This window comes from Streptopelia decaocto (genome assembly GCF_964273445.1).
Source record: "Streptopelia decaocto genome assembly, chromosome: 3".
In the NCBI taxonomy this organism is placed as follows: domain Eukaryota; kingdom Metazoa; phylum Chordata; class Aves; order Columbiformes; family Columbidae; genus Streptopelia; species Streptopelia decaocto.
Window position 1 is genome coordinate 63077331 of NC_138656.1, and position 27220 is coordinate 63104550.

Below are 27220 nucleotides of genomic sequence, written 5' to 3' on the forward strand. Positions count from 1 at the left end.
CATTGAAGTCAAAGGATTTTACCTGTTGTCATCAAGCACTCCAGCTTCTTTCACACCTCTTAGGCATAGGCATAACTCTGCCACTATTTGAGACTATGCACATAAGCTCACAGGAAAACCTACTGACTTCAGTTGCACTGCTGTTTTCAGTAGACGTTTGGGGTTTGTTTGTTTGTTTTCCTGAAGCAGATTGATATTTCTGAACAGAATCATCCAATACATTGTATCATATGAAGAAATCATATTGTTATCAGTTGTAAACACAAGTAGATCCTATGCAGTTAGTGAGGATTAACATGAATTTAACAACTGAGTGAATACTTAAGTGAAGGTCTTCACATAGACAAGAAAGCCAAATGTAAATGTTTGGGTATAGGACAGTCAATACATGATCTTCACGCACGCCTTCTTCGATTGTGGCTCTAGCTCTAGTTACATGATATTATCTGGAAATCAGAATTTGATTTTTCACTGATGCTAAAGCTAATAGATATTAAAAAAAAAAAAACCCAAACAACGACAAAAACAACAACAAAAAACCACACAACACACACAGGAAAAAAACCACCAAGCAATGAATTGCCATTCTTAGTGCTAAGACAAACTCTCCAGTTTGTTTTTAAGGAATGCTTTAAACTGAGGTAGAGTGGTATAATGAAACAAAGTGGAGAGTAAATCCCATACAACTATTCTGTAAGCAAAACACCTTTACACAGTTTAGAGGACCTTTCAATAATAGTCAGTTGAAGCAGGGATCTGATCTCAGTTTAATAGTTTGGTTTCAAAAGTCAATACTGAAATTTTTAACTTCAGGGTCAGACTACATTGATCAGTTTTACAAATACACATAAAGAGGAGTATGAAGAAAGATAGTTAACTGAAAAGAATGCTGCATGTGGAATACTAAGGCAAAACTAAATTAGAGAAAACAAGTCAAGTTCTGTCCTTAGTATTACTACCCAACACTAAAATCTTTCCCTGTAAAATTTCCCCATGGTATTTTTCACACCTTTGCCTATCTGACCTTTGTGTTCTGGCAAATGAGGAGAACCACTTCTCACTTCGCGGTCACTCTCTGTTAGTGCAAACTGTTTTGTCATCCTGCCTTATCCCAGAGGCCAGCACATGACCATGGCTTCACACTCAAGCTGCAGAGTAACAGGGCAGAGGGCCCAAATAGGTGGGTAAGGAACGAGAGCAGCTTTCACAGAGCTGCTCTGCCCTTTCCTTTTTTTTTTTTTTTTTTTTCTCTCCACACAGGCAATGACAGGAAGATGCAATATACAGAATGTACTTCTATTCCTGGCTTGCCTGAGAGTGTGGGAGCTGTCCCTGACACTAGGGACAATGCGGGTCACTGTTCTCTCACCCCCGGACAGAGAACAAAAGGCTGGCTCAGACGTCGAGTTCCATTTGTGCCCCCTCTTAGCAAGGGGGAGGGAGTCCCTCACAGCCTCTCTCTGCACAGGAGCTATAGGAAAGCCAGCCTACTGGCTGTGTCAGCTCCTACATAGTCTGGGGCTGGGTGAAACACAAGCTTGCTTTGTGTCTCACAGCTGCACCAGAGCCCTGATGTTTCCCCAGGAGTCCCCAGTATTGCCATCATCACTGCAACTCCACCCGTGGTTGCAAGGGAAAGAGCACAAACAGGGGGACACCACTGGCATGAGAAGCACCCTGCTGCTCAGCAGCCCACCACTTGCACTCACAGCCCATCTGGCAGAAATCAGGGGTGATGGGCACCTGACCACAACAGTGCTCACACACACAAAGCTGTCCCATGTCACAGAACAGGACAGTTCACCCCCATAGCTTTTTTCCATCCTTACCTGGTTGTATACATGTTTCCTGGTAATCTAAGCAGCAGTTTCCAAGCTTCACACAATCTTTATCACAACGGCAGCTTCCAAAGGTCCTTTCAAAGCAACGACCTTTGCAGGTTTTCACTGTAATATTGGAATAATGTTAGATGTCAGTGGCTGAGCCCAAGTCAGTCAACATGCAAAAGAAATTAATAAGGTCAACATGTGGAACAACACGGCTAGTCATTCCACAACTTATGGGACGTCTGCAGGAACAGTGACAGCCAAAAGAAAAGAAAACCCTTCATCCAACTCAGTGTTTACTTTCTCTTATTGAACAAAATTTTTTTTCATCATACTGAACACAGGGTTCTGTTCCTTTTTAGCAGGAACACAGCATTTCATTATTGGCAGAAACAAGTGAAACAGAAGACCACAACTCCAGTTGTCACTGTCTCTGCCTTTCTGCGTCACCAGAAGATACAAAGATGGTCATTCAGAACATGGAAGACCTCTGTCAAAGGAAATCTGAACCTAGGTTTTCAATAAGGGTGCCCTTAACAGTGAAATGCTCTTGCAGAGAACACTGATCTCCACTTTTGGGCCTGACAATTTCCACTTTCTACAAGTAAACATTAATTAGAATCTAGACTGCATTGGCTATGCTTGCAACTCTCCCATACTCATGCTCTGGTTGAATGTCTTCATACAAATCAGAGGAACAAAAGTTCCACATCCTGCAGTACCATGGTTAAGGTACTATCTCAAAACACAGAAGGGCTGTTTCAAACCAGACACAAGAGACATGAACTTGATTGTACTGCTCACTGGCTCAATGGTGATGTGAAGCATTAATGCTTAAGTAGCTGGTCAGGCTGTTTCATCCTGTGCAATCACCAGAAAGGAATGAGACAAATCCTTCATTCATTTGGTGCCTCTTCTCAAAAATCTCAAGGTATGCAGTATTAGGAAAATGAGATAATAATGAGCCAGTATGGCAAAGCCATAATAAAATGGGAATTCTTGTGGAAAATTCATAACCTGCATTTTGGTTAAAAATCATTGTGGGACAGTTTGTTAAACAAATCAACTTTGAAATCATTCTAGACAGTTGCTACCAAAGCAAAGTTTGATTTCTTAAAATATCATCCATAATCTTCTACCTGAATAAACTTCACCATTGAAAAAAACATTTTTCAGGACAGAAAACAGCCAGAGGAATTCCACCACATTTCCAGACTACAATTTTAACCAGTAAAAAATAACTTTTTCTCCCCCCCCATAATTGACTGGAAAAGATGAAAACCCAATGTTCCAGGACAACATGAAATAGAAATTGTTGGGGTTTTTTTTATAGTGAACTGAGAAAAAAAACAGCCATGTGACATCACCACAGTCACAGTTGAGATACAAGGAAGTTGCCAGACCAGACAATGAGTGCCAGGATCAGTTTACCTCCCATGTCAGCACACACAAGTACTGAGAACACCTGAGGTTTATTTCCTGGTATTTTCATTCCCCTGTAACTGAAACTGATTCAAGCAATGCATCCAATTCTCTTGCTGCAGTAAGAAAGGGTGGCATTCTGATAATATCAAAATTAATTTACAAAAATTTTAAAAAAAGCTCAGAAATATTACTAAAAGGCATATTTGTTACCATCTTTTGAACAGCTAGGCTTCAGGCCAAATATACATCCTAGGATTGTTGTTAACATGCAGACACAGAGTACCTGTGGGACAGGAAGGAAAAAAAAATAATATTCAATGACCACTGAATGGTTTTGTAAGTCCTCATTTTCTCTATAATGCTATATGATTGCACTGAAAACAACATGCAGACTAGGAGGCTGATTTCACTGCTTTCATAAGCAGTTTTCACTCACACAAGTAGTTATGTTATTTGCAATTAATTACTGTTGCATGAATATGAATATTCTAAAGATTGGGCCTATGTATTTCATGTCTTATCAAATTATTTCATGTATACCTGATGATATATTTCTTTCTCACAAATTAAAAAAAAAAAAAAAAATCAAGGTATTTCCAGTTACTCATATATAAATTTTATAGAAAGCTTTCTTTGTTCCACTTCTTCCTTCCTCCTAGGTTGTTCTAAGAAAGTGAAGTTTTGCCATTGACCACAGACTACAAACAGAAGGCATGGGCCTTAAGTGATACCTATAATTTTCTTAGGCAGGAAAACCTTTTCCCACTTCCTAGGATCTAGTTCATACTAGATGTTGGTCCACACCATGGTAAGCAACTGTGGGATGTCACGTAAGACTGACCAGTGTCTTACAGTGACCAGAAACTATGGCCCTGTTTATTTTGGATTTTGAATGCATACAAGTTATCAAACAAGCACCATATTGTCTTTGCCCAGCGTTTTACGGCAAGATCTAATGCCTACTCAAATACAGGGAAAGATTCTTTTTAACATCATTAAGTATTAGATGGAGAAGTATATATATTGTAATTGCAAATACAGTAATTCAAGAGTCCAAGAAAGCCAACAAGGTACTCATGATGGCTATTCTGTTCAACAGTAGAATGTAATAAGGTAGTTTGCCAAAAGTCCTGAAAGAGAAGGCACTTCAATGCAGAATCTCTTATTCAGGAGTATTTGGGGAAGTATGGGTAGGAGGAAACATTACATGTAATCTTTCCAGTCATTGTTTTCTGAGGAAAGATTGCTTTCAAGCAACACTTCAATAACTTCATGTACATGTCTATACAAAGTCTCTCCCTTTTTTCCTCCTAACAGCAAAAGCTGCCAAGTCAGTTTTTTTAGTATGATGCCTGAATCATGTTGTGATGTGCCAAAAAACTCATCCCATTTAAAAATACAACTAATTATTTCAAGGTTATTTATTTAAAGTCTGTACATTTAAGTAAAGAAAAAAAACCAAACAAAATAAAAACTATTTGTGCTGGTTTTAACAAATATACGGTTACACAGTTCACAATACAATTTTCTTCACTAAGCAGTTACTAGACAGTAAGAAAGCAATTTCTGGAATGTGTAGAATTGAAATTCAGATCTTATTCTGGATTTGTGAAGTGCAAATTATCATAAAACATGTTAATCAAGACCAAAAATATTACCTATGTAGCATTAATGAAAAAAAAGGAATAATATCTCAAGGGTGTATGTCAAGAGGATGGGACCAGACTCCTTGAGTGGTGCCCAACGATAGGATGAGGGGCAATAGGCACAGACTGAAGCACAGGAGGTTCCATCTAAACATGAGGAGAAACTTCTTTGAGGGTGCCAAAGCACTGGAACAGGCTGCCCAGAGAGACTGGAGTCTCATTCTCTGGAGACATTCAAGACCTGCCTGGACACATTCTTGTGCAATCTGCTCTAGGCGTACCTGCCTTAGCAGGTGGGTTGGACTAGATGATCTCCAGAGGTCTCTTCCAACCCCAACCATTCTATGATCCATTGACAGACTGGCCCTGATGAAGCTTTGGCTTATAATTCAATATCAGGCAAGTCTGGAATCAGATTATTCAATGCAAAGTCTGGCAGAGAAATAAGTACTTTTTGAGTTCAAATCTATCTCTGAATTGACAAGGAAAGAGAGAAAATAATAAAAAGAATTAGGAAAACGAGAAGTCAGGCATTACCAGTGCACTCAGAAACACTACAATGGATAGTAAAGTGCAAGTCTCCATTAACCCAGCTGTCAGGAATAACCACAACAGCAGAGTCTTGAACTTGCCTTTTTTTTTTTTTTTAAATCATAATAACATGTGCCATATCAAAGACATTTTCTGCTAAGTCAGTATCAAAAGTATTATCTTCCATGTAAATTATTCTGACCTTTGAAATCTTCCATATGAAATATCACCTAGATAAGAGCACATGCACAGCTAGGTAGGTAGCACATCAGAAGCAGGATATCAAAGCCCAGCAAAATCAGTGGAGAGCACAAAACCTGTTATAGTCTTTTTAACTTACATATTATTTGGAAATTACAAATTGGTTCGCTTGTTTTTAAAAAGCCAACTTGAGAACACTTTACTATTTCACGGCAATGATATATTGCTTGTCTACTCCCACCAGGTCCTGCTTCTAAGATCAAAGATTAGAACGTCCCCTGACATGTAACCACAAACACGCTTTCAAACAAACAACCCCCACACGTACTCTAAGAGCTTTATTCCAATATCAGCAAACAGCTACATCATCTATAGGACTTATGCCACCTAAGACATCCTTGTAATGAAAGGACATTACAGTGCCAGTAAATGGACTATTAATACTCCCTTATGGGGCTTCAATGTAGGTAACGCATGTTTAAACCAGGAATCCAATTGTGACACCAAATTAATATAAAAACAACATCTAAATAAAACCTATTTCAAAGTGGTAGCATTAAAATACTTCCCAACTAGAACTGATAAATCCTCACTAGAGTTCTCACAAATAATTCCTGAGATTTTGGCACCAAATGTTACCAAAAAAAAGAAAAAATCTAAATAAATAAATAAATCACGGTTTTGTATTGTATTCCAGATTTTCAGTTTTACACTTCCATTAACATAATTAATTCCAACAAGCAAAAACATGAAAGGATTATGTTCACTGGGGCATATGAATGTTCTTTTGGGTAGGAAATACTACAAAATGGTAATGCTACTTGATGCAACAGTGGAACTTGTGTTTCCTGCAAGCAATACTCCGGAAACCTCATAGAGTCACAAACCACGGCATACTACAAATCTTCTTCATGTCTCCACTACAAATCAGTTCTTCTCTCAAATTTCTTACATATACACATGGGAAAATACTGTCCAGGTTCTTACCATGTCCATCTACAATAAATGAAGATGTGGGAACTTCTATTGACTCATTACATTCAAGCCTTTGCTTTCTTAACATTAGTCTCACTAGCTTAAATTTTAGTCTTGAAAATATTTTACTGCAAAATACTAAAGCTTCCCAAACACACACTTTTTTTTTTACCTTCTTCTCTCTTCAATGCTCAAAAGAGAAGCTTCACAAAAATGAGGTAAAGCATTTGACAATGTTCTGGGGCAGTCAACTTAAGATAGTGGGCTATACCATGTAATTGCAGCTTAGAGTTTAAGGCTTGGAATCAAAGCTTTATCTCAAGTCTGAATTACTTCAGTCACGTGGATATTATCCACACAAATGTTCAGCTGGAACAACATGGAGCAACTATTACCGGCCAAAAGCAGCAGCAGTCCTGACTAGACACAGCAAGAGGTGTTACACTAGTAGGTGACCTATTGTCAGTGCAAAAACTCTAAGACTATCAGCTCTGCAGATGACAAGGAATGTTCAAGCTAGCTTTAAATGTCACCCAGGTACAGAAAGCCATCTCACTGCTGCAGCCCAAATGTGGACTAATTCACTTTGCTTCTTGCAAACTGCGGCAGGCAGGCTACTAATATTACCTGAATCATCTTACATGCATGTAGCTCAGATTTGCGATGCTTCAGTCTGCTGTGTAAAAAATATATATTTTTTTAATCTATCTGAAGACAAGTAGCTGTATATGTAGTTTAAGATTTACTATTAGGAAACTCATTAGAACCCTGCAGCATTCTACTGCAAGCACCAAACTCTAATCTCTAGCTACTACCGCACTGTCAACCTAACTCCTGCCTTCAAGGTTTAATCTGCCTTCTTAAGCAAAAGGAGAAACTCTTACCTGTTTTCCGTCTCCTATATTCTTCTCCTCAAAAGAGAAAGCAATAGCTCAGAAAAAGGTGCAATTACAAAAGAATATAGGAATCCAACATTTAGTAGGAAGGCAAATAAAATTGAAGAACCTGGCCTTGTTGTACACAAAAGCAGCACATGAACTTTCTGTGGTCTGTAACTTGAGAGATTGCTAGGACAAAATGTCAGATTTGGTTTTAATATAATATCTGAGAAATGTTTTTAAACCAACACGGTAACAACTGCAGGGAAGAAAGTGTCCCTTTTCATTTTAAAAATATTTTTTAGAAAGTTTGTTTTGGAATCAAGAAACATTGTCATCTAGGGATGAATCTCTGTCCCATCACTGCTTCCTTTATGTGGGAGGAAGCAATAAAAGCTTTGTTTTGTAAACATTATAGTGGCTGGGAATAGGTGGTTCAGTGTCTGGAAAACTGCAATTCTGAAAATATTTCAAAAGCCTTTTGAGCTGGGCAGATGGAAATATGATAACATGGTTAGAGAGCAGATCATTTCCATCACCCATCTCTAGAACTGCAGCTGAAGATAATTTCTCTGCAGTGGTTCTGGGGAGCTGGTGGAGGGGCCACAGAGCCTGCAGGCACATAGGCTGCAGACACCAGATCCTAAGAAGAGTGGTCAACTGTACAGGTCTTAGAGACATAAAAAGAAATGTCTTACCAGCCTTAGGTATCATATTTTACTCTTCCTTTACACAGCCAGTGCTACCACCCCTTCCTTTTCACTCTTCCCTAGCTCTGTCTGCCTCTCCTACTCCCTCTCTTCTATTCTGCATTTTCTTTGCCAAAGAATGCGTTGATATTTCCTCTAAGCAATAATCATTCTGAATCAAGTTTCTTTCTGCATTGGTCTTCCTCACTCTTTACCTACCATGTACTCAGTTGTTTTCCATCTGCCTTTCTTCATCCCTAGTGCTCCATGGCCAACAAAACTTGGCACTCCAAGGTTTCAGGCACATCCATTAACAACAACACAATTAACAAAGCAGCAACACAAAGCAACGGTTTTCCATTCTAATCTCCATGATTGACTCTCACAGTTGTGTCATGTCTATCCATGAAGGGAGAATGTCTCAACTGGGTCTGTAATGCCAGTATTACAAAAACCCATGGAATTTTCCAAAACCACTGGAATCTGTGAAGACCACACTACGTTTTCACTGTTTCGTGCATGTAGAATAGATGACTAATGACCTGGACCTTAACACTGAAATACCTTTGAGAAAGAATCTCATCTGCATAAGTGTAAAGAACATAGTAATAAATAATTAATTTCAAGTAAGAACAGAGTCACTTTCTGTCTTTAAAAAGGTATTGTTAAAAAAGCAGAAAGCACACTGTACAGAGAAGAAGCCTTATCCACACTTGCCAGAGGCAGCATAATGCTTGTAAAAGTTACTTTTAAACAAGGATAACCCTGCTCCCCCACCCCCCAACGGCTCAGTTTTACTCAAAAGCATGCGATACTTAAAGACTACAAAACTGAAAGGAGGTGAATACTTCACTCACACCAGCACAGCTACATAGCTAAATAAATAATATCAAAAACAACACCACCACTACCACACAAACAGCAACAAAAAAACACTTATCAGCACTAAAACAAGTACACCACTTCCTTCTTGTACCACTCATTTCTTCCTTCCACATTTGTAAATATTTTTATGCTCTTCAAAGCCTTACTTCTGTTGATCCACATTCCACACTTAGGACAACGAGGACCTGAGAGCCTCAGCAGTTCTCCTCCTCCTCCTGGGCTCTAAGATACTGAAGGTGACTGAATTATGCTCAAGTTAGTGGATGGAAAAGCTGGAACTTAAACCCAAAACATTTTCAGAGCTGAAAAGACTCACTCTAAAAACATATATGGATTATTGGTTTTCTTCTTAAAACAGCACGCAGAATGTCTACTCTCTCTGCTTCTATTTAATGTTCAAGACTGTTATTACATACTATTGCAACCTAACATGATTCAAAGGACAAGAATGTTCTAAAGGTAGCTCAAGCTGCTGAAGGGTATTATAAAAAGCCTTCACGGAGCTTACCAAAGAGTGATAACTGTTCATTCAGCAGAAAATTATGAGAAGACCTTGTACTATAGCTCTCTGAATACTTTCCAAAACTATTCAACATCTGTTTTTTAACAAGAAAGAGACAAAAAGATACAGAGGTAGCATCTGGCAACTAGGATCTAAAATATTTTTCTTATTTGTTGCTTGTCCAACTGTATAGGTACATATTCTCCTGGAAGGCAACAACACATGAGATGTTGTCAAAGCACACACATTTTACCCCATCTGGTTTGTTTTTCAGTGTATTTTATGTCATAGGAGAATTTAGAGATAAACTGAAGTGCAACTATATGCTAGCCACAGAGAAGATGAAATAAAACTGCTTAAATTCCCAGAAAGCAGATAGCAGTTGATTCTGCTATTTAATCAGCAGGTAGGTTTCTTGTCAAAACCTAGGGATTGACAGGATGGAAAACTGATGCTGATTTATAAGTATATAATGTACTTTCAAACACAATTCTTTATTCAGCACAGCAGACTATGAACACAGAACAAAGACAACCGCATGCCACCTGCTTTAGTGGCATGCACATGGGAATGCAGTTACATAGAGAGAAACTGTCAGTATTATGCCAACTCAAAACTGTTGTCCAAACAAGCTGCACTTGACCCATGAATAAAAATCAAAACTGGAGAAGAAAATATGGCCTTGAGCCACTTTGATGCTCTTCCTATTCCAAAAATCAGTTTTCAAGAATAAAGCTAAAGCTGTTCCAACTAGCACTGTCATGAGAGTTGTAGTAATAACAGCGTAAATGGGGACTGCCTCTACTGTATGCTGATAATATCACCAAATATACCAAGTAAACCTATATTCACCTCCATTTTTTGATGACAGATGCTGTTGCTACTGCCACCATGACAGCAACATTAGGCTGAGCAGGCAGACACAACGAAGTGAAAAAGCAAGTGAAGAAATCCTGTAAAACGCTAAGAATGTCAAAATGTCCAAAAAAATCACAGAACTACAAAGCAGTATGGGAAGAAGATTAAACAAATCAAGTTTCAAAGCCATTCACTATGGGTCTTTACTAAGCACACTGGTATCAATCATAGGCATATCTGTAGCCCTAAACCATTTGCCCATTTTCCCAAAACAAAAGCCAAAGCTGACAGAAACCATTATTCACCTCTGCACCCTTTGAATACAGTCCCTGAAAAAACAAAAGGCAAACTACCAAATTCTGACACTTCACAACATGGAAACAAATTTCAGCCAGAAAAGGACTCAAAAACTGGCTCACTGGACCACACCAGGGATAAAAAGCACAATGAAAGATAACTGGCTGGGCTTGATTATTGACTTTTGTACAAGCAGCTATAACAGCATTATATTCTCTGTTATACTATGAACAACAAATAACCTTTAACACAAACTTGTACCCCAATACTACCACATATTAGAAATCACTATATAGGTCAATTTGCAGAACTGGGACAAGGTTCACACTCACTTGAGTTTCTTCAGAAATGCAAATATTTCATCTTTTCCTATTACTTCCCTTTTCTCCTTAGCTAAATTATTCACTATTCAACAGTTAAACAATAGCCTATTTGCCAAAAGTCCTTACTTACACTACTTTCCTTTGCCCTCCACCACATCCCATTCACAACAAAATCTACTGCTGCCTTATAAGGATCCTTAAAGGAAACTTTATACAGCTGATCTTTACAGCACTTGTGCATGAAAATATTTTTAGCTTCTCAGTGCAGAAAATATGTAATTTTCTTACATTGTTTTGATATCTTTCCTGGCCTGTTTTCAAATTACCATTCCAATATTGATCATTATAAAATATCTTCTCTGAAAGTCATACATTCTACTATTTCATTCAAATGGGACACTACTGAAATGCAACACATTGCCAAATTCTGTCAGACAAAACATTCCTTAAAACAAGTATATATCCACCATGCATAGCATACAGTCACCATGATGTTTGCCAATACATTAATTTAATTAATATATTCATTTCCAACATTGGCTCCAATGTAAGAAGCTTTTCACAGCTTTCATGTTTTCAAAGCCTTTAATTTGCTTCTCTCCTCCTTTCAGTTGAAAGCAACAGAAGCGTAGCTCCCATGGTAGCTCAAATCAGAACAATTCACTCCTTGTGTAAGACTAGTGATATTAGTGAAAGAATGTCAAAGGAAAAATTTTAAGAGCAGGGGTTGGAAGGAAGCCTTGCATAATTTTTATACCGTTGGCCTTGCCTGATACCTAACAGTTTTAGCACAGTAACTAAGTTGTTCTGAATTCAAGTTAAATAATTATCTCTACAGAAAGACTATACATTTAAACTATTAATATGTTCCTTATTATTTTAGAATCAGAAAGCCATACATGGTGGTGGTGTTCTGACCAAGAGCACACAGACCCCCTCCCAGGAGTTTGGCTGCCTGTGCTTGGGGCCAGCTCTACAACACTGTTTCAGCTGTTGACAGCACTATTTGAGAAACCTCAACCAGCCTTGAAGACAGCTCTTCAAGAACAAGCTAGCAGAAGCTTCAGCAGTCACCCCTCACCTTCTTTTAGCCAGGTCTTGCCTCTGTCCCTGCCTGAGCTGTGACAGAGCCACGCTGCAGTCAAGTCCATCCTGGCCAAGTACTCAACCCTGACCCTAACTCACAGACTTTACTTCCTTGACCTTGGACCTGTCTCATCACTATATACTCATCTGGCAATCTAGACTATTGGTTGAACCTGGTTAGCATCCCCAAACCTGCTTTGCTCACCTTGCTTAGGTACGGTGAGACTGTCACTTTTCAATGAGGCCACTGCCTGTGTCTGCCTTGTCCCTCCTGGACACAGTTTTACTTTCTCTTTCAGCACTACCTGCCATCATCTGGTGCCTGACATGTAGACTGTTACTGCAAAACTGAAGAAATGTGATGAAAGCTCTAAGGCATGGATTGAGTCAGAGCTCTAAATGCTTGAACAGGAAGTCTGAGCACACATGACACTAATCATGGCCCCAGTCACTCATTTGTCTTACCCAGATGGACCAAATGGCTGATCCTAGCATACTACAGCCCAATCCATCAGCAGATGGTCTATACTCAAATTCCTGGGCTCAACGTGGATGTCTTCAGACAGGTAATGAGCCAGCAGTGTTGACAGAGGCACACAAGTCACACAGCCTGATGTACTTCAGCCTGTAACAAGCTTTGCACTCCAGCTGGAGTCCAGGAAGCCAGGAGCACCCACACACTGCACTGAGGGATGACCAAAACCTTCCGGGTGGCTTAAATCCTCCAGCTCAGCTACATAAGAGAGAGCATCCTGCAGCCTGTCTGGAACTCCACACTGTTTTGTCTATGATGAATACGTAAACTGCCCAGATTAAAGCAAGCTGAAGTATGCTTAGCAAAGTCACAATCACACCTTTGACCATGACACAGCCACACCCAAGGTCAACCTAGCTTGTCAATAAAATTTAAAATGAATTCCAAGTAAAGTTATAAACAAAGGCGGTCCCTAATCTCCCTTGAAGATTTTTATACAAGGTTTGGGCACAAACACTTTCCTGCCATTGTCTTTACTCACATGAGTTACGTTTATTCCCAAGCCTGTCTGACGAGCATAAAGGGAAAAATCCACAAGTTTGGAAACAGCTTTCTGGGCAGCACTTCCCCAGGTAGTCAAGACTGCACTGCAGCAACTGCAGAAGACAGATGAGTTCATCCAGTGATCACACTACTCTCAAGAGCCCAAACCCGAGAGCAGAACAAGCTTTTGAAGGGTCTGGGCCAACACACAAAACAAAACAAAAAAAACACAAACAAACCTACAGCTGTCTCCAAAATCCTGACATGGCACACCCCTCTTTCCCTGTATGAGCAGAGAGCAGCTATGGGTTATTTCAGAAAGAAATGATGAAAAATTTTCAGCACTCACATAAAATACCTTGACAGCCAACAGATATCTCTTCTATAGTTAGACTCTCTCCTGACTGCAGTAATAGCAGATATTAATTGAGAAGAGATACTCTCCCTTGGACCGAGGCTGTCTCACTTATTTGTGATTTATGGTAGTTTATGATTCAGACCTCACACACTAAAATTAATATAGAGACTAACTGACAACTAGAAACAGATTTATAGAATAAGGCTAGAAGGGATCTCAACAGGGTTTAGTCCAATCTCCTGCCCAAAGTTGGGTCAAAACCAAATTCAGACCTGGCTACTCATGGCTTTGTGCTGTTAAGTCTTGAAAACTTCAAGGGTGGAGACAACACAACCTCTCTGTGCAACCTTTTCCAACACTTCATTATCCTCATAGTGATTTCACCCCCTATATCCAGTAAGAACCTCAGTTGTTTCAATTTATTGCCATTGTCTCATTTTCCCCACTGTGCACACCAGTACAGAGCCTGGTTCCATCTTCTTGATGACATCTGAGGTGTGGGAAGGCTGCTGTTAGGTGTTCCTCACCCAAGCCACCTGTTCCCCAAGCTGAACAAGCCCAGGCCCCTCAACCACTCATCACAGGAGAAGAACTCCAGCCCCGGGCCACCCTGATGGCATTCTGCTGAACTCATTCTTGTTGCACTGATATTTCCTGTACTGGAGGTCCCCAGCCTGGACACAGGATTCCAGGTGGGACCTAACAAGTGCTAAGTATAAGGAAAGAAAAGACCTCTCTTGTTTCACTAGTCCCAGGGTGCAGCCCAGCACACTTAACTTTCACTGCTAGATAAAAAGACAACCAAGATCAGTGGAGAGGCTCCGAGGATATCACAATAGTGGTAACCTTCAGCGGCTTCAGTTCACAGATGATTACAAGGCCTTGTCCCACCTACTGCCTCAGTCTGATCCTCAGGCCCATACAGAGTTCACTAACCATCTAAAAGAAAAAGCAATCAAACCTACAGGAGGGCAACCGCATATCCTGGATGACTTCTCACTGCATCCACAAAACAGAGCAGCTTTCTGGGAGTATGAACCAAGAGTTACACTGTCTTAATTTGTTGAGTAAAACTATTTCAATTCACAGGTATCATACAAGTACTAGCTAACCTCTCAGTGAATTGCAGAAGGCAACTGAATAAAATAAAGTTTCAGAAGACTTCTTAGTGTTTGGCACATGCATAAAACACTAGTCTTAAAAAAAGGACTGGACTGCCTTAATGAAAAAAGTACAAGGAAAAAATAATCCCAGCCTTACAGAATATTTCCAAGTGTTTTACCACCACATTTTTTAAAAATTCACAATTATCATCTTTATGCTCTCTGAAATGCTTGAGTTATTCTCTTTAGAGGACACTAACACACTTTCAATGTCTCAGCCTGGACCTTACCTGGATTTTTTTTATAATTCTTTTTCTCATCAGGAATTCTCCAGTTGCAAAAACTCCTTATAAATTTTTCTAACAAACGCGTCAGTTTAAATGAGTTTTCCAGTTCTGACAAAGAAAGCCTGAAGCTGTCAGAAAGAAACACTGCCTATTTTTGTTACTTCTTCCTCAATGTTTTGGCTGTTATAAATGCATGGAAAATGTTGTTTTAATGGAACGAGTGAATCAGACCAAATGCAAAGCCTGACAGTCATTGTCAGGTCGGAATAGAAAACCTCAGACCTAAGCAAGAGTTACACTGCTCTTAAGCAGCAGGATGCTGCTCAGTCACAAAACAGCAACGGGTGAGCCTGGAGAGACCACAAACAGGCAGACAGCTCCTTGGGCTTCAAGGGATAATGGCATGAGCTTGGAAAACTGGCAAGACACTAAATGAAAAGGTGTGCACAGACATTAGATAAATGGATGAAAGGATCACCATGTCCCATGATTGCTCAAAGATGGATGTTTTAATTCTGTTGCCTCAGGGAAGCACCATGGGTTAATGAAGCCCTGTTGGTCTATCCCACCATTTCCAAAATCCTCCCTGCGCAGCAGAGACAGAAGAGCAACCCGTATGGTATGAAAACCTACGGCAGAACTTAAAGTTATGCCTGCCACAACACACGCTGTTAGAAGTGGAGGTAACTCTATAGCACTTCTTACCTGCCTACATCCTCCCTCAATCAACACACATTCAGCTAACAACCAAGTACTGCCACATAACACAGAGGCTTCTGGAGCAACCAACAGAACCCATGGGTAGACTCTACAGAATACAACCTTTTGTGCATGGGAATTCTACAGCTTGTCTCTAATTGAGTACAGTCAGCTCATGGACGGAAGCTGGGAACATCTAGGTTGTGTTCATGAATTGTGCAAACATCTATGAGTGGCGACCACACGGATAGGGAAGAGGGGAATGCAAACCAGTCTGTGCTTTCCAGGAAAATGAAAAAAGTAATTCAAGTATTCTCTGATCACCAGAAATGCACTCGTCAGTTTTTACAAAAAATTCAACATAGAAGAAAAACTGGTTTGGGGTAAATTTATCTACCCAAATAAAGAAAGCAACAGTGCATACAACTAAGGTAAATGCAGGCAAAGAGAGTTTACTTATGGCTAGTCACTTATGGTTTCACATTGCCCAACCCAAAACACTAAGCACAGGGACAATATCATCAATGCATTATAAATGCACTGGCTTATGAGAAACAACAAACTTACATTTTTGTCTCTGGTTTTCCACTTTCTAACATATTCTTGTTCTACTCAATCCAATATCACCTGCAGTATTTACAAAGTTTTTCAAGTTCTCACTGAATGTTATAAATTATCTCAGTGTCTGCAACAGCCAAAAACAGTATTGCATGGTTGTTTATATTTAGAAGTTTAAAATTATTTCTGTATAGTTGACGTATATTTCACTCTGACACGTCAGTCAGCACAGGATGAAGGTTTTGCCAATTCTCAAGGAAGAGCAATGGTTTGGAAAATAAGGACTTAATTCAGAGGAATAAGTAACTGCAAACCTCTTAACTCATGCTGAACTCCAGTCTTTAAGTGGCTATGCATCTCTAATAATTATGTGGCATTAGAGCCTAAAAAGCTCCAAGCAACAATAGGTTTTGAATAGCATGTAATTATTTTCCACTATTACTACCTATTTCTAAGCCTGAAAAAAAAGCTGAGCTGTTTTCACCATCCAACTGTGATGGTTTTTATGGCACAACCTCAGCTCCCCAGAAGATAAAGTAATGACACAAGCTACAAACCACTATCTTTATTTAAGAGGATTTTTCATCAAAATAGTTGCAAATAGTCTCCTACATGACAACTACCATAGACCCTCATGAATTTTGGTATTTTTCTTATAATGTTCTGACAAACTTTGACATACAACTTAACACACATCATGCCAGAAAGTACATCCAACATGTAGTCACTATGATACAGTAGATGGCTTGTTTGAAACAGTAACCAGATGGCAAAGCTATAGGTAAATTTGGAAAGGCATCTTGATTATATATATATAAAGTCTGCTGCAGCTCCACTGAAGCTTCCTTCCAAGAATGCTGCCGTTCTTTTACCTTAATAATGATTTTAGCCTCACAATGATCACTCTAGGCAGTCTAGAAGTTCTTATTTTCACATCTCTACAGGAAGGATAATTACAATACAGCAGAATGGCTAAAACTGGAAAGTGACCTACCTGCTAACAATGGCTTTGGCCACCAAGGCCTTCACACCAGGACCGAAAGGGGCTCCAAGTAGCACTTGGAGACAAACTTTGAATCCACAGTGCTTCAAATTCAGTGACATGCATGTTTTTACACTGCTGACATCCTTTCAGCTCTTGAGCTCTTTTTAGCTTTTCCAGACATAGCTTCCTGTTTTAACCCGGTTTTGTCTTCCCCAATGTGCCCCCATGCCAAACAGTTAAAACCACATGATAGAAAATGGGACAATCATTAACACTACAAAATAATTGAGACGATTCAATCCTGAGTGCTGCCAAAAGAGTAAAACAAACGGAAAAATTACAACCCCCGTCTTGAGGCAGGTCGCTGTCTATGAGCAATAATGTAAGCGAAAGCACCACACTTCTGTCCAAAGCCAACTCTCGTGGCAGGATGGACAGGAGGCGTCCCCAGCACCACTGCCCCTGGCTTCCCGAGGAGCCGCTGGTGCCGAGGGCGGCTTCTCCCTCCCGATGCCGCTCCAGACCGGCGGGACAGACTCCCCAGGAGGGTCTGGAGGCCCCGCCATGGGCTACTCTCTTGTCCCTAAGAGGCCGAGGAGACACTTGTCCTCAGCCCTGCGGGGCGAAACACCTGCCCACAGCCGCACCGCTCCCTCCCACACTCGCCGGCGAGGGGAGCCCCGGGGAAAGCTGCCAGCCCTTACCAGGGAGAGTACTTTGTAGGTGTTGGGGTCCTTGCTCTTGCTTCCCGGAGCTTTCTCCGGCTCCTCAGCCACCTCCATGGCCGGCAGCATGGGCACGGCCGCAGCCTGCTGCCCGCCGTCGGCCGCCCCTATCCCATCGACACAGTCCTCATGGCCCTTCCCCGCCGCTTGCTGCCCGTTGCCCTGCATGGTCCCCACAGCTCTGCTCTCCGCCCGCCGCCGCGGCTATTAATAGCGTGGCAGCCCGACCCCGCCCCTCCCGGGAGTGCGGCCGCCGGCGGCCCCCGCTCCCCCCGCTGGCACCCCCGCTGGCCGCGGCCAAGCAGAGGGAGCGCGCTGTTCTCCCACACACTCCCTCCCTCCTTCCCTGCCTGCCCGTTCGTCTGCCTCCCACCTCCCGCCCCCTTCCTGCAGGTGAGGGCGGGCCGCGGCCACCCCTGCCTGCGGGCCAGAGACGCGGGGCCCGGGGCCAGCGGAGGTGCGGCGGCAGCTCGCCGTGACATCACGCCGCTCCAAAATAGCGGCCGGGGGAGGGCGCCGGGCCGTGTTTACCAGGGAGCGCGGAGAAACTTTCCGCTGCCCGACCCCCGCCGCGGGAAGCGGGCGGAGGCGGTGGCGCGGCCTTCCCCGAAGGCGCCCGGCGGCCCCGGCGGCGGCACAGGTGTTCGCGGAGGAGGGAGGTGCCGGTGCCGCCGGCCGCACGCTGCCAGCCCCTGGTGCGTGTCTGCAACCCCAGCTCTGCTCACCGCAGCTGGGCTTGCCGGCTGCCGGGCTCCTCCGCAGGCTGAAGGTGCTTCTCTCCGCGCCTGCCAGGCTTCACCCCTCACGCCCACGGAAACCCGCACACGGGGCATCGGGCCAGCCCGGTACCCGCACAACCGGAGCAGGAGCTCAGCCGGAGGCTTCAGTGCACTTCTAGGGGACATTTCTCGTCGTTTGGGGTGACTTTGGGCTCCCTGCCTCCAGACCGTGCTCAGGGGGTGTAGTGGCACAAGGATGAAATTCGTAGTTGGGTACCCTTCTGGGTCTTGTATTTAGACACCATGTTGCTCCACTTTATCGCCTCGTGCTTATTCTCACTAAATGCAGCCCCACTCTTTGGCAAGGATGAGGAGCGCTGTTGGCATTTTTACCGACTCTGTCTGCTCGTGGGGAAAGCCACTTGGGTCAGTGTGTGTGGTACAGATGTTACTGTGGGGCCTGAGTGTACCTTACACCTGCTAGCTCCAGGGAATGTGTTACTCACCGTTTCTCTGAGAGATGTAAGAGTGTTCAGTAGCATTGAGACTTACGAAGTATGCTTAAACTTCCTAAAATAATCTAATTTTCCATTATCTCTTAAATTGTTATAAGATGTATATTGACATTAGACTTTTAGTTCTAAGGTGACAATGATTTTTATTTCCTCGGGTTTGAGGAGTCTATGGCAGATTTATTTTAGCTGTCAATGTACTCAGAAAAGAGTGGCACTTCCATAGTTTCTGGCAAAATCTGTATTTTCTGTAATATAGCTACAGTGAAATGAAAATTTCCTTTGGAAGTGATTTTGATCCCTGTCAAAATGTGGTTGCTCTGTTTTCTATTTCAGCTGACTTGCACAGTCAAGCTGCCACTGCAATTTTCCTTTAAAAATAATTGTAAACATACAGCATTTCTATAACTGCTGGTCTGTAGTGCTGCTGCAGCTCACAGCATGTTGAAGGTTACTGCAGAGCTGCCTGCATATCCCTGCTGTCATCTGATGAAGTTCCATAGATGCAGTCTTGAGAAGTTCTACACTAATATTTCACTTGAGTGCAAAGAAAATAAAAAGGCAAGAGACTGTGAGAACTAAGCTCTTAAGCCTACAGTAAGAGCCTCGTTTATTCCATTAATGCGGCATTTCAAACAACTGTCCAGCTGAGCAGCCAACTTATTATATGTTCAAGGATTTTGACCTTTGAACTATTACAAAACTGTAAATTGAACACTGATTGCCTGATAATTTTAGAACGCTCATAAAAACTGACATAGCCAAATTGGTTTTGATGATGTTTTGGTTTTGGGGTTTTTTGCTTTGTTTGGTTGGTTTTAGTTAATGTGGTTTTAATAACCAACACAACAAGGGGCAGTAACAACCTCACTTTTTTTTTCCCCAAAAATGAAAAGGCAGTGCAATCACGTGGTTTTAAGTTAAAATATTACCTGTCTTTCTGTTTTCAGTCACACTGGCAGAAAAGAAAATGCCTTCTGCCCCCCAAAAGAAAAAGATCAGAGAAAATTAAAAGCTTTCAGGTGTTTGATTTGGTTTGGTTTGGTTTTACAAATAATGAAAACTTAATTTTTCATGTTCATGTTTTCATATGTAGAAATATGTTTTCTGATTTCTACTTGACTTATTCTTAAAATTAATTACCTTCCTTGTGTAAGTCATCCAGTCAAAAGTTTGAATAGTACATGCTATGTACTGATGATTCAATGGAAATTATTAATAACTACATTGCAGACAAAAATGTATCTCTTTTTCCATAGAAAGAAAGGATATTCTGCAGCTGGAACTAACTTCTGAGTTGTTTGTTCAGTAACTATTCACTAACAGTTACTTTCCTATGTGCAAGTAGTCATGAAACACCTTCAATTTTATCATTTCTTTCTGTGTCAATACAAACAGTTAAGGTGCTTCAGGCTAAGTGTGGATAATAATTAACCAGTGTGGAAAATAATAAGGCTACCAGTGAGAAGTACACTCATTTCAGCTGACTGACAGGGTGTCAAGCTACTCTAGACAAGAGGAGAATGGAAAACGAGAAAGGACTAAGATTTTATGCTGAAGAAATCAGATTAAAAGTCTTTTCTGTCGAATACTGCAAGAAGAGATTAAACATTTCCAATGTTAAACCTTCAGAAATCTACAGCTGCTTGATCTCTTTGGGAGGAAATTGTTAAATAGCAGTCGATACCATTTTAACAAATCCGTGACAAAAGCAATCATTTTGCAATGAGTTAAGTGCATGGGTTACTGAGTTTGCAAATCCAAATTCCAAAGGGTTGGCTGTGGCTATTTCAACAGAGACCAGGAAGCCTCTGAGGAAGCCAGGGCTGCTGCCAGCTCCAGCTGTGACTGAAACAAGCTGTCTCACCAACTGTCAAGGGACAACAGCATGAACACCAGCTGTGTTTCCAGACCTTATCTGTAAAGAGAGTCATCAGAGGTTATAAATTTTAATTTCTCGTTCAGCTGATCGTGGATTCAGGGAAGACAAATGAACATAAATTATATAGTAGGAGAGAAAGCTAAACATATGGAGTTTTCCACACTGCTGCATCTCAGAGCTTGTGGCACTTGTGACTTACATTTTTTTATCTCAATAAAATCTCCACCAAATGTCTGTTTCTTAGAAAGACCAGAGCAAACACCAAGTACATGCATAACCCTCATCTGACCCCAGTTTGTCAGGTGGCTATGGCACCAATAGGAGCTATGGGCTAGCGACAGAGGGTGTCAGCTGCACCTTGTTGCATGAGTGGACTGTCCACTCACTCCAGCCAGTGTGGAGCCCCTTGCTGCTCTTGCAGCAGGGAGACAGGCTGAGTTTACAGGCAGAGGAGCACCATCCTGCGAGGCTGCCTGTGATAATCCACTCCAGGCTGGCTGGGTCTTGACCCTTCAATTGCAGCATAAATCTTCTCTCAGTGGTTGGTGGTTGTGGCAACTATTTCATGTTGCATTGTCTCTAATGCTCAGCAAAATTTCTGTAGCCATAAAAAAAGGCCAGAAGCTCCAGACTAAAAGCCTGAAGCTGCTTGTTAAGGAACATTGCTGCTTAGTGTAACACTGGACTCTTCACCTCAAGGGAGCTAATGAAGCTCTGTCTCTTGGCTCCTCCTGTGAGGACTTCTCTGGAATTGTTGCATGAGAGCTGCATTGTAAACTCTTCTAAAAATCAATGGAAAATTAGCAATTACCTTAGTTTTTTAGATATCCATATAAGGAGTTTTGTTTAGCAAAGTATGTCTAAAACTTTACAAAAATGGAAGAAGTCCTTAGTAAAACGGACAAGTGAAACTGGAGGTATGTCTGAAACTGTTTTATTGTGTCTGACAGGAATGCCTAAAATGAAGTCAAAAATCCCATGGCATTTATGGGCACATAAACCATGTAGAGTGAACTGTGTTTTTTAGATTTATATCTGTAAAACCAGCATCAAGGGATAGTACATAGCTGAGCAAAGATCCAAGACACAAGAGCAAGGTAAAGTTTCAAGACACACATTGCAAGGCTTGGATTCTGAACTTTCCATCAAGATGTCTCTTTGTCAGGAAAAAACTTAGAGTGGCTTTATAACAGCTCATTCTATAATCTGTTAATTTTGCTCCAGTTGTTCTGGTTTCAGCTGTAATAGAGCTAATTTTCTTCCTAGTAACTGGTGTGGTGCTGTGTTTTGGATTTGGAATGAGAATAATGTTGATAACTCACTGATATTTTTGCTGTTGCCAAGGAGACCAAGACATTTTTCAACTTTCAGCTGCCAGTGCACATAGAATATGGGAGGGAGCATAACAGGACAGCACCTAGATTGACATCCAGGCTGGCCAAAGGTGTATTCCCTACCATTAGTGTCACGCTCAGTATAAAAGCTGGGGAAGAAGAAGGAAGCGGAGGACATTTAGAGTTACAGTATTTGTCTTCCCCAGTAACCATTACAGTTGGTGGAGCCTGGCTGTCCTGGAGATGCCTGAACACCTGCCTGCCCATGGGCAGTAGTGAATTAATTCTTTCTTTTTCTTTGCTTCTGTGCACAGCTTTTGCTTTGCCTATCAAATGGACTTTATCTCAATCCACAAGTTTTCTCATTTTATTCTTCTGACTCCTCCCCCCATCCCACCAAGGGAAAGTAAGTGAGCGGCTGCGTGGGGCTTAGTTGCCAGCTAGAGTTAAACCACAACACTAATCCAGTGGTTTCTTGAAGACCTGAAGAGTTCATTCAGTGCTGCTTCTAGTGAGATTAAAAGCAGCGCTTACCAATTTGAAAGGAGTCCAGAATAAAGCAATAATGTAGGCAATGTAACATCCACTGCAGCTAGCTGGTGATTTAAAGAAGATAAAACATTCTTTCACAGGTTAAATACTGTGTTACAATTTAACCTAGATAAATAAACAGAAGGCATACTTGTGTTCTCATCCATGTTGGTCTCTGCACAATATAGACATGCTACAACCAACTCCTCTGTCACTTCCTGCCTTAAAACAAATTTCTTCTAAGACGTATCTAAAAAGCTGGTGATCCAGAAGGTGACCTATATAGAAAGACCTCTGTGAAATTATATCAACTAACTCTCCTCTGAATCTGTTAGATATATTCCTAGGGCCCAGCCTCACCTCCCTAGATCACAATGAGAAATCCCCTTACAACTCACTGGTTTTTAACAACTCAGAGTGATCAAGTTTCAATGCAAACAGTGATGGAGGAGGGGGAAGTCTTTCAAAATAAATGGTCAACTGGGGGCAGATATTTGAAAAATGCCTAAAGAATTTAGGAATACACATCCTGCATCTCCAGACAGTTTTGTATTCCTAAATTAAGTAAATTGTGTAAATAGTTTTGAAATCTACCTTTATTTCATGCCTAAGAGTACAACATCTGGTGTATTAGATCATGTTAAACAGCAGTCAGAGATCTGCAGCTGAGAAGATTTTTGAGCCGGAGGGGAGGTGTTTTGCTAAATACTGTTTGAAATAATTTTTCATCGTGTTTAATCACTTTTTGAACACATAGACACTTTTAGCATCTACCCCAGCATACAGTAGGAAGTTTTGTGGTTTAAATCTTGGTGCCTGAAGAAATACCTCTTTGGATTTTAGTATTTATTGTCATAATGTAAAATATGTAGGTCAATGTAATTTGAGAAAATGCCCTGTATAGTGGCATTACCATTCAGATGCTGCATGTCTCCTTTTTAGCAGCTACAGGCATTGACATTCACTACCTGCATGGAATGCCAAGTTTGTATTTCACTGCTGCAACAACGCCTATTTCATACGAACATACTCAAATGTCATCAAAACAAGATCCTGGAAAATATCTTTACTTTTGAAAAGTACCCAGAATGATGCTTTAAGTCTGTTTGCACTGAATTATCTTGGAAAAAAAAAATTGTTGCGGTTTTCACAATGCAAGTTGTTTTGTTTCTTCCAGTGTTTTAACAGACCACAAATGATCCAGGAACTTGTTGCACATTTAAGGAAACATCTGGTATTGTAAAATATGATATTACCAAATAAAATCCACAAAAAATAAAATACTATGTGCACAAATAATGAGAGAAGTGCCCTTTGCTGTTCCTTTAGGAAAAAAGCAAATGAAGGTATAAAACAGGAATTTAAACATTTAACATCACTAACATTAACATTATACTTTACAAATATAACATTAAGATCAACTGGAAGACTCAACAGCTAAAACTCAAAGATCTCCAGAAGGGAGGGAGAGGAGCACCTGTGGGGAAAGAACGGGGAAATTGTATCTTTGGGGTTTAATGCTGCAGATGCTGTTTCTCATTCATCTGAATTTCAGTGCTGTGTATGCAAGCATTTTAAGTTTAGGAGAGAATCAAGATTCCATAGAGCAAAACACATATTAAAAATGCTTTGCTCTATGGATCAAATTTCCTCTCCATAAAAGGATGTCCATAAAGCCTCTAGGTAATTTGAATAGCTGTAGCACTTCTGTGTTTGAGAGTAACAACAACAACAAATACTCCCATGTTTCTGGAGTCTTGACCATCACAGTCTTCACTGGACATCTGGTTTTGCAATCCTGAGAGGTCTGTGTGCAAACACTTTTGAAAGCTTAAACACTATTAAAGAACAGTATCTGTATATGAATTTTAATCAACCATGAATTTGAGAGTTCTCTAATAATCTCTGAGTAAGCTGACTAGAATAATGTTTTCTCAGGAGGACTTTAACTTTTTTCCAATGGAAACAACTATCTCACATTAGAGTTTTGCATGTTACTGTTGTCAGGAATAAATGCCTGTCCTTGCACTGCCACGTCAGCTGATGCCCGAGTTCCTCGCTGGGCACATCTCCTGCTCACTCATTCTGCTCCTATGCTTCTTCTGGCTTGATGTGAGCACACACATACAGAAAAATTCACCAAGCAGGGAAGTCCCGTCTTCTGGTAGGAAATGCCCACACTCTCATCTCCAAACAGTTTGAATGGATGTGACCATCTGAGCTCACCCCAATCCTCCTTCAACTCCAGAGTCTTCAGCTCTGCCCTGACACCCAGCTAACCCAGAACACTTCCTCTTAGAGTCCCACAACAAAAAACTACTTGGAGAATTTCCAGGAGAACATTTTAGTATTATTATTTTTGAGCTCCATGCTCTGCTTTTATGAAAACAGATCTTTAGAAATATTTATAAAAGTACAAGAGGACGCACAATATTGCTTCTGTTAAAACTGCTTCAGAGTGATGAAATGAAACCGTTTTCCGGGACATGACCCAGGCAAGAAGTCCACTAGGAAATGGAAACAATATATGTTCAAATAATTGTAAAAAAAAAAAAAAACAAAAATCTTTCAGGATGACCTCTCAAGAATACAGTAGGTGTTGCACCTACCCATTTTTCTGAGAACCAACATGAAGTCTCTAGCAGGGTGACTACTACTGAATCCCTGCCACTTTATGACCAGATCTAGATCCAGGCATCTTTAAAAGACTGTTCAGAGATTCACCAGAGCTAGGCATCCAGAACAATAGCTAATTCAGACTGCAGTCTGACTACCAGGAAGTGCATTCTTCCAAGTTTGATTCAAGGTGCCCTAGGAATGATCTTCTGGAGTCCAGAAGATCACACAGAATATCTTGCCATTCAAGCTCAACCCACTCCCCTACTTTTAGAGCAGAATTTGAGTATGTTGTTATGAGTCATTATGTTGTTGGTGGGCAAAGAGATGACGGAAGTCTGAAGGCGAGGCTGACAGACCCCATCTAGGGAACACGTACTAAACCAGTCCTAAAGGGACACACAGTAAGTTAGTCAATACTGGCTCCACAATCAGTATAAAAGGAATACTAAAAACTTAAGTCTTCCAGTCTCTGCTGTTCTCCTTTCACAACTTCCTGTGTCTGGTAAAAGAACTGGAAGGCAATACTCTTGAATCCATTCAGGAAATAGAATATCAAAAAGCAGGTCCTTTAGAAACAGAGCATCCACTTCTCTGCTGACTCCAAGCCTGCATGAGGTATTTCAGGCAGCAGGCTCTAAGCCTGTTCATTACTCAATCCACTCTTTGTTCCAGCTTAATTTGCAAATGAATCTTCTGAGGAGCAGAGTTAAGCATCTTTTATAAAACTCTCAGTTTATGTCAAGTCTGTTGACAAACTGTTTTTTTTTTTGTTGCTGATGTCTACATTAAAATAAATCAGCAATACCTTCATATGGACAGGCCACAACCAGATTATCTTCAGATGTCAGAGACAGATTTGCTCATTCCGTATTGGCTTCTTTTGCCTAAACTTGTTTGTCACCAGTTTCTCAGCAGTTCATCACTTATGAGAAAGTCTGTATTACCCAGCAAATCTTGGCTAAACATCACTGACTGTAGGATATGTAATGTGCAACCTCTGTGTAAGTGTTGCCTTTTCGTATGAGCTCTTCCTGCTAGGATTAAGAAACTGGAAAAAAGGAAAATAGCTCAAAAGACAGGTGTATGAAATTTGCCTGACAAGGTGTTTCTTCAGAGTAAAGCTTAAAAGTTCTTTTCTTCTATTAATTTTTCTATTCATTTGTCTTTTTGTAAGAAGATATGAAGAAAAAACCTCATTTTTCTCATCAGCTCTTGTAGGGATATTTCTTTAGACTGTCACCATTTAAAAACTAAATGTTCAAGGAAAGCCAATTATGTACTTTGAGGGAGGTTGAATTGACTCAACCAGGGTGTTAGTGGTGTCTAAAAGACATCTTACCCTCACCCCAGAAAGAAATATGGTGTATTTTTAGTGACTGTTTATTTTTGCCTTGGGTTCCTTTTTCATGGAAAGTTCCAAGAGCTCTATGTACCAGATATCTTAGCCACATAGTTTACAAGTTATTGGTAGATCACTTTGTCTCAGACTGGCCATTTAAGCTTCTGAAGAACTGCTTATCTTTGGAAGGTATCTTCTTATAACACTTTCACGGTGTTAACTCTCCAGGGGTTGTTGTACTTAGTAACTCTTATCTTCTTAATTGCAGCATAATTTGCAGAGAAAACATCTGAACAATAGTGATAGCTGACATTTTGACGATGGTAAAGCATTTGTGCTAAGGCACTTCTTTGATAGTTGCACCTTTAGACTTGTTAAGTGTTAATAATCGTACTAATATTTATTGACAGCAAGTTGACTCATAGCAAT

The 27220-nt window shown here is 40.8% G+C and overlaps 1 protein-coding gene across 2 annotated transcripts in view; it reads right to left on the reverse strand.

The window, feature by feature from the left end:
• Positions 1 to 27220, reverse strand: part of LOC309437224 (ectonucleotide pyrophosphatase/phosphodiesterase family member 1-like) — a 74028-nt gene that overhangs the window by 40798 nt on the left and 6010 nt on the right. The window contains exons 1-3 of one of the 2 annotated variants that reach the window (XM_082047362.1): positions 17835 to 18028; positions 3462 to 3534; positions 1830 to 1946 (exon numbers count right to left, since the gene is read on the reverse strand). In XM_082047362.1, coding sequence (XP_081903488.1) covers positions 1830 to 1946; positions 3462 to 3534; positions 17835 to 18023 — 379 coding nt within the window. In that variant the 5' untranslated portion in view covers positions 18024 to 18028. Of the gene's footprint in view, positions 1 to 1829; positions 1947 to 3461; positions 3535 to 17834; positions 18029 to 27220 lie in introns of those variants that run through there. The other variant, XM_082047363.1, reaches the window with a different exon arrangement.